The sequence below is a fragment of the Cyclopterus lumpus genome, chromosome 4 (assembly GCF_009769545.1).
Source record: "Cyclopterus lumpus isolate fCycLum1 chromosome 4, fCycLum1.pri, whole genome shotgun sequence".
Taxonomy (NCBI): domain Eukaryota; kingdom Metazoa; phylum Chordata; class Actinopteri; order Perciformes; family Cyclopteridae; genus Cyclopterus; species Cyclopterus lumpus.
Genome location: NC_046969.1, coordinates 16,080,180 through 16,088,769, shown reverse-complemented (window position 1 = coordinate 16,088,769; position 8,590 = coordinate 16,080,180). Strand labels below are relative to the sequence as shown.

General features: G+C 43.3%; 1 protein-coding gene across 1 annotated transcript in view; it reads left to right on the top strand.

The window, feature by feature from the left end:
• Positions 1-286: 286 nt before the first annotated feature.
• LOC117729621 (ephrin type-B receptor 3-like) overlaps positions 287-8,590 on the top strand; it is a 54,510-nt gene continuing 46,206 nt past the window's right edge. Inside the window, 1 exon segment of the mRNA XM_034530884.1 lies at positions 287-985. Within this exon segment, the coding sequence (XP_034386775.1) occupies positions 931-985 (55 nt within the window). The 5' untranslated portion in view covers positions 287-930.

Below are 8,590 nucleotides of genomic sequence, written 5' to 3'. Positions count from 1 at the left end.
GTCCTAAATGTGCGGAAACACCAACGCTGCTCCGGGAAGGAGAAAGAAGTGTTCAGAAGGCACCCTTGTGTTATGTTTTATTTTAGACTGACTTTTATTTTGATAATAAAGGTGAAACTGAATGATTGTCAAGGTAGACATTATTTTCAATGCAGCTGCTTCAACGGTAACCCCTCCTCCTGGTGCCCCCCCATCCCGGTCTCTCTCTCTCTCTCTCTCTCTCTCTCTCTCTCTCTCTCCCTCCCTCCCCACTCTGCCGTTATTCCTCCACGGCGGCGAGCCTCATTCCAGTGCACAAACCGAGCGAAGCAGACGGTTCACACGCAGCAGCCAAAACTGATAACTTCGCTCAGGGAATACATATTTTGAACGGCGCGGCGGTGTCTTTACAGGAATATCACTTGATCGCGGACGCATGTGAGAGGAGAGCACATGCCCGACTGGGACTGTACACCATGGCTCTGACACAAGTGCCTCTGCTCCTCTGACCACAGAGAAAGTCTCCGGATCTCCTCGCGAAGGCGGTTGTTCTCCTTTCCACCCATTGACTAACAACGACATATTTGTTGGACATATTCTCCGGATGGTGGCCGCGGAATGGACTACCTGTTTTCAGCCGAGTAGCTCAATACGCGGGGAAGGGGACTGGGAGATTTGCGCCCGTTGCCTTTTCTCTGGTTTTTAGAAGGCACGTTGGAGATCACTGAACATCGAGACGGGCTGCTATATTCACACGTTTTACACCGAGGGTGTTATTTCCTCCGAACACTCACCTTTACGTGTGTTGGTGAATGGGGGTAACTCTGCTCCTGGAGGCTTGACAACGCTGGGACTGGGACGGCACTGGGTGCGTGGAGCGTGGGATCACCCAGGATTGTGTTTCCCTCCCCTCTCTCGTGGGTCTGTTTACATGTCCGACCTGACTGCTTTATGACAATGGATTACTTTCTGCTTTTCTTGCTGCCAGTGGTGTCCGCCGTAGAAGGTAAGAAATCCCATCTTTAGTTGGTGTCGCGTATCAGGATGCCTAAAAGCGTATTTTTTTTCCTTCCACATACCAAGTGAGCCAGCACCCATACCTCTCTCAGAGACTGGGCACCGCAGCGGGTGAGGCTCCCGTATTATACCTACATTCTTCATTTAAAAGAACCAAGGTTTCATTTTCAAAGTGTCCATCTGGCTTGTTTGAAAGGATCCCTAATGGCATTATTGGCTTTACGCAGCCATGCGCTGTGGCCGGTACAGGTTTCAATACACAACTGTAATACGCATTAACGAAAGCTCATCCATTTCAATGGGAGTTTGTATATTGTTTTTTTCTTTACATCGGCTATTGCCGACTGCTAGAGCTTTCTTCGTCACCTAAAGGAAATTAGGTCCACACTGTATCTCACCAGGGAGTCGTGGCTCCGTGCCTCCCCCAGACACTTTCCCTCAGGTCGGCTGCGTGTATTTTAGGGATGTATCAGCGTGTGGCCTTTTGACATGTTTACTGCAGTTGGAGGTCAAAGTATGCACTCAAAAAAATTGGATAATAATTTAGGTTGATATCAAATTCATTGAAACGGCTGATATAGTATTTTTTCCAATTAAAAAAAATTAATATGAAATGCAAAAATGTTTTTTTTTAAATAAAAATAAAGTAGATTAAGTCAAATGAACTGGGATTCATGTATATCTGTGTTGATTACATTTTTCGTTTGGTTAATGTTTTTTTCGTAAAGTGGCATCGATTGATTATTTACAGTTGCATTTTAAAACAGTTGGCTTCCAAAAACGAAGCCATCTGTTTTCGCTGAGTGTTGGTGTTTGCCGTGCGTAAAATCGATGGGAAATTCTAGCTGTCGTTTTCTTTTCTCCCACCAGCGAGGTGTTCCACTCCTCTACTCTTCCTTTCTTACATTATGGTATGCCTCACTCTGCTCTGTTTGGGCAAATGAGGATAAGGAACAGTGTAAATAAGGTTGGAAGCGGCCTACAGCTTGAACTATGAATGCCAGGAGGAAAGTGGGACAGTGGGCCACTGGCTCAGTAAACGCCTTTCTCTCTTTCTCGACCTGTCCACATTACGTCCTGACTTTTTTAAAATCGTGCCGAAAGACGTCTGTCATGACGTTAAAATGACCATTTATTTTGAAAGGAAAGTTGTACTTTTCCCAACAATTGTTTACGTGACGTCAGTGCTTTCAAATACAACGCAAACAACGGCTATAGAGAATAGGCTGCAGTTCGGCTGAAACGACGATATGTAGAGTGGACGTTAATGTATTTCACCCGAAGTCCGTGCTACTTATTCAACATCCAACGACACTTCATAATTAACATGTTAATTTCTTGGCATTTGATTTAAGGCTAAGTCTAATGTTCATCTTACTTTTCAGTGTCCTGGCCTTAATTTGAGCAAACACTTCTTGAACTCTTCATATCACCATTCTTACTGAATTGCCTCTCGCAGGGTTCCAGACGTAAAGAAAACATGCGTATCCATAGGTGAAAATAAGTTGTGTTTTCTTGGTAGGCGTCCACTAAATAACCGAGGTGATCGGGGCTCGAAGCAGAAGTGACTTATTCCTATATTTGAGTCACCAATCACAACTTAGGCAGGTATGTGAATGAAGTACTGCATTAATTACTGCCCACTTGATGGAATTAAATTGTAGTTATTTAGTTTGCAAGGGACCCCCCTGGACCCCCCTGGACTCTTCTCAGTGACCCCAATAGGTCACGGTCTCCAGTTGTGAATCTCTGACTTAAAACACATGGCTTGAATCGATGAGTGGATTCTTGTTGTGCAGAAGTTGGAAGGCTCGAGAGGTAGACTCAGAGAGAGAGAGAGAGAGAGAGACACAGAGAGAGAAAGAGAAAGAGAAAGAGAGAGATATATAGAGGGGGGGGGGGGAATAGAGGGAGAGAGAGAGAAAGGGAGAAAAAGAGAGATGTGTTTTTTCGACAATAGTGTGTTGGCTCCGTGCGCACGGGCTTGACGTTGATGTATTTCGTTAGGACAATATATTCCGTACATAAGTGATGCCATAAATTGTACCGGACTGACCTGGCTGGGGGTTTACCAAAGCTTTTAATACAGCTAGGTGATTCATGGCCGCTGCAGGGACTTCTTTGGGGTTATTACGATTTCGGGAGAAACAAGCGGGGTAGTGGGGAAGTTTCCGCCGGCCCCACCGCGCCTCTCTCCGGGTCCCGGGGTCACGCTGCCCGCGGAAATGCTCTTAATGTATTCATGTTTTCTTTTCTTTAATCTCCCTCCTTTTTCTTTCTGTCTCTTCGTTTTTCCACATCCACCACTTAAATTGCCACGTAATGGTTAAGTAAACGCTTTCAATCATTTAAATTTAGTTTACTTTTAATTATTTAATTATGGGCCTATTACAGGCAGAGCTTCGGCCGTTTCTGGGCTCTCAGTGGCAGCAATACTGAACAATTGTGAATCTGTTCATACACTTTATGTAATTTCACTTTTTGTTTGCGTTTATACTTTTAAACTAAACCTATAAAAAGAATAACCAGTCATTGTGCGCAGGATTTGGTATCGTTCTTAGTAATGTTAATGTTTTTGTAGATCTTGTTGTGATTAAATATCCAGTTCACATCGTATGTCATTTGATTTTGGAGTTTGTATATTCAACGGTGTTTAATGTGTTAATTGTCTGAGTATCACGACCTCTAATTCCACTTGAGTTATTTTCATTAGAAAGTGAAATTCATTATGTTTTTTTGACATAAAGGGAAGTAGATCGTTACACTGCGGGTGGGGTCAGATTATTCAGGGGACCTCGGTGTAGGCCTTGGTGGTTGAACTGCCGCTGTCAGTGTGCTGGGGAGACACATTGAGTCGATGACAGTCCTCTGTCGCGCACAGGCGGTGAGGTTCCTCCTCGGTGTAAATGACTTGATGGAGGGAGGAAGCACAGAAAGAAGGCTTGAAATAGGCACTATAACGACAGTCCACTCCCTTCCACGCTATTAATCAGAGTGTATTGTCTTTATGCGGCTTCTGTTGACAGAGTTCAGTTTGTTCAGTTGCAGGTGAACAAACTTACTCCGGGTCCCATGCAGTTCACGTGCCACAACTGAATAGACTTGTGTTCATTAAAAAAAAGTTTTAGGATATTAATTATGACAAATGCTTGCATTTCAGCCAAAAACACAAACCTCTACTTCCAGTTGAACAGCACTCACCTGGAATCATTTTCTGTCTGAAGTATAGACAAATGGGCTTTTATGGCCGGCGCTCCGCTCAGGGTTCCCCTTCACTCTCTCCATGCTTCTTTTTCTTTTTTTTTTCTATGGCAGTGCATTTCTTGGAGCGATTACGCACAAGCTGGACCTTTGAAGCTCACATGTTTATGTTTTTATGTGGGTGAGATCACACCTCCACAGGAGCTTTCCTGTGCTTGTTTGCAGTTGGCACATTTCTCATCTCTCTCTTCCATTATGTATTCTCCCTCTTTCTTTTGCGTCAGAGTCATTGTATCGTTAATATTACCAGACCTTGGCCGTGAAGCAGTGGCACATCTAATAATGTGACGGCCGAGGGCTTTTACATTATTATTTACATTATCAGGAAAAATATACCCATACAAAAATATGTAAAAAATAAAAAATGAAAATACATTCCCACAAATATCAGAGGTGCGTAAAAAGTTAACTGAAGCGATTTGACGTTATTTTGAGGGGAATACCAATACAAAAAATAAACGTGAACATTCTTAGAGGTTTTGGACGGCTGTATCTTACTGAACTCCATTAACATGAACGCCGAACGGTGTAATGAATGCATTGTGTCCGGCACGCTTGCTGTCCGAAGGCCTTCTTACGCTGCATGAAAGCTGAAGAGCGCAGCATCCGTTGTGTGGCTGCCCTCAGCAGAACTCACGGAGAAGCTGCCGTGTTCAACTTTACTCCAGGAGCGGATCTACATAACATTCAAAAGCAAATGACTGAACTAATGTATTTAGGGTCACAATCGAAGTGACAAAGGGAACTGTTAAAGGCTCTGCGGGCTTTAACACGGCCCATTTAATGGCCGGGTGGAGACGTGCTAAAGAGACGTGAACGTGTATTTGCAAAATAAAAGCAAAGTCATTCTGGCAATACTGATGATTTATTACCGAGGGCATTGCGGATGTCAGCGTTATGGTAAATTACTTGGATCAGTGTATCTATCTATCTATCTATCTATCTATCTATCTATCTATCTATCTATCTATCTATCTATCTATCTATCTATCTATCTATCTATCTATCTATCTATCTATCTATCTATCTATCTATCTATCTATCTATCTATCTATCTATCTATCTATCTATCTATCTATCTATCACAAACATGTATTTATATCTATAAAAAGGCTTATCGAGCGGAATAAAACGGCATGTTTTCATGTTCAGTAATAAGATACTGCTGGTAGAGAACAGAGACGCGCACACACACAACACACGAATTGTGTTTCAAGTGTCAATTAATGCGGACTCATTGATCGAGCGAATCGGCGCTGCTCAGGCTTTTAAGACCGCAGAATCAGGTTTGACGCGAAAGACTGCATAGCCGTCTTCATGCTAGAAGCAATTAGCAAATGATTGGGATATTTATCAACGCGTCCTTAACCAATTGGCCCGGTGAAGGACGACTTATAGCTTCTTGTGTTGCGCATTTGGCACAAACGGTTTCCAACACTAAAAAATACTTAATAATACATTTCCTGTAAGTATGAATAGACTTACAAACAATAACATCAACACATTGTAGGAAATTGTAATTAATAAAAAAAAATATGAATATGAAATAGCTTACTGTATTATTATTATTATTATTATTATTATTATTATTATTATTATTATTTTATTATTCGTGTTCAAATATCTATAAAGTGTAAATACATTTTTTAATCAAGTCAATACATGATTTCATGCCTATAACATTGTTAACATTTTCAAACTGTCCCAGTTAGTAGTGTATTTTAATTTAAAATACTTGCTTCAGGGTAAGAAATTGGCACAGCAATGCAGATCCATCTCAACGTTCACATATATGCACCTATTGAAAAGACTAAATTAATAAAGAAGAAATGATCGGCAAATCCCCCTCACCGGTATCCTGGTGCATTGACCTCGGCAGGGAACACAAACAGTCGGTAGGTCATAGGCAGCAGCCATGTTGAACAGATGTACAGTGACTTAGGTTCAGATCGGCGTACGGCGTTCAGGAAGAAGGGGGAGTGGATGACGACATGTTGGGAGTTGGGGTTGGATGGTATGGGGGGAGCTGTGAGGTGGTGGTTGGGATATGGGGCAGATTTGGATCAGAGACCCAGAGAGCAGCAGAGCTGACAGACTTTACAGATGCAACGGGCCTGCGGGAGCGCTCATGTGCACCGACTGATGGTTAACGGCTCATATGGCGGCGGGGAAAGATTCACCGAGCTGGAATTTCACATGTAGGAAAGCAACAGCCGTGTTAGGCCTGCTGGGGCCTTTACACACCAAACAGTGGACAAAGCAGGAAGACCGGACTCGGAGGAAATAGCAAAGTAGTGAACCGAGCTTCAGTACTGTGCTGTGGAGTCTTTACTGAACATGAAACGAATGTCCGTTTTACTGTCCGGGCTAACGACATACAGGCCAGTCTTGCTTCGCTTTTGGAGCTTGTTAAACAGAAGTAGAATATAAAACCAGCCGCACAATAATACTTTAGAGATATATGAGTGTATTATTATTATTACAATATGTTTTGTAGTTAGTGTTCGTTTACAATGACCATGTAGTTTTATTTTTTTTATTTTTTTCAGCTGATATAAATGTCAATGGCTATTTATATACAGTATTTGCATACTAGGATTACCTCTAGGACACCAAGTAGAATTGGACTACAACAGCTTCGGGATAGTAGGATATTTTCCTGACACTTTCCAAATCAGTATGTGCGTATGCAGCTTCCGTGCTTTTCTGGTTTAGGATATGGCATTTGTGTGTGTAGTCCATCCTGGCATCCGACAGAGGGGCCTTGTGGGATGGCAGGTCTTTGACACCCACTGTCGAGAGCAAGCGAGGAGGGCAAATGTGTCTGGGCCTGCTCACTGCACAGACACAGTGCTGGTGTCTGGAGTCAGCCGAGCAGAACAAGGGAGAGAGAGACACACACACACACACACTAAGGCAGAGAAAGAGAGATTTTGCACTCACAGAGAGCAAGATGGGTGGTACATCTAGAGGGTAGGAGTGTGTATATGTGTGTAATGGAGGCTACAGGAGTTGGGGATTGTTTATGTGTGTATTGCTGAGGGTACAGTATGTCATGGCATGCCTACTCCTCGAACTGAAGCCACTAATATACTCCCAAGCGGCCACGTACACGGACAGCTGCGGACACGTAGTTCTGTTTATACCACTTGCTGAAGTCCTCTTGGAGGATGCGTTGCATACACGCGCATTCATTGTCCAGTTGATGCCCTTGTTGCCAGAGGTATACGTGGATGCCGGCACAGAGCCTATACATTTACACCCTCTGGACCCGAGTGGAACTAATTCATGTGATGGCAGCATAGAGAGGTGGCAACACCATCCTCTGTGTGTTAATCTTTGTCATTAATAAGAACAAAGGTTCAGCTCAATCCTTTTAATTAAAACCTTTCTCTTAAAGGTTCAGGTGTTTCACATTGCTCAGCTGACTCAGACAGGGATGTTGCCCCTCTTTGGTCCTTGCTGAACAATATTAATGGCTTTCAAAATACTGATGAAATGTTTGACATAATATTATTCTCCAGCAGAGTTGGCGTTTTATAGGCGCTGTCTGCACCGGATGTCCATAAAATGCAGCTGAAATGACCACATGTCAAAATCTCCAGATTATAAAGTGAGTTAGGACCTGCTGTGCTTTCCACCCATGTCCTGTGACCCCTATCCAAAGGTCATGGGGCGGGGGGTTCGGATGAATTCGGAAGGGGCTTACTCCCAAAGGCTAGTCTTGTTCCATCTCAACAATAGTAGTTCTAACACAATCAAGCTCCAGGGGTTATCCTATTCCAGTGGTGAATAAAAATACACAGAAAGAGGATGTGTATATTTAGAGGGATCGACTGTGCAACTTTCCACGGCTCGTTGACACACAGTTGGAGACTGGGTCAGAGGTGTTCGCTTGGCTTCTTCTTGACAGCGTGGTCAGCCAAACCCGGGGCAGATGTACTCTTTGCATGTAGGACCTGGTGCAGTTATGAGAGACCACCCGGAGCCTGTATGGACATACGACGGCCACACAGAGGAAACTGGGATATATAGGGAACATAGGGTGGAGTTTGGTGGAGTAGACTTCAGGGCCTCTTCCCACCGTTTCTTTACGAGCTACCGACTTTTGTAATGAATTTATGCTGATGTAGCAGAAAGAGATCTTTGATATTTGTCTTTAAATAATAGCCAGTTACATCTGTCTGGACAGTGGACGCAGCTGTAAAACAGCGTATACCTGGAGGGGGGAGAAAGACCGCATAACCTGGTTTCAGCTTTTGCCAGTCTTGTTAAGTATAAGAGGAAAAGAAAGATTGGGGAAATTCCTTTGTTGAGTTTAAACATGGTGGTG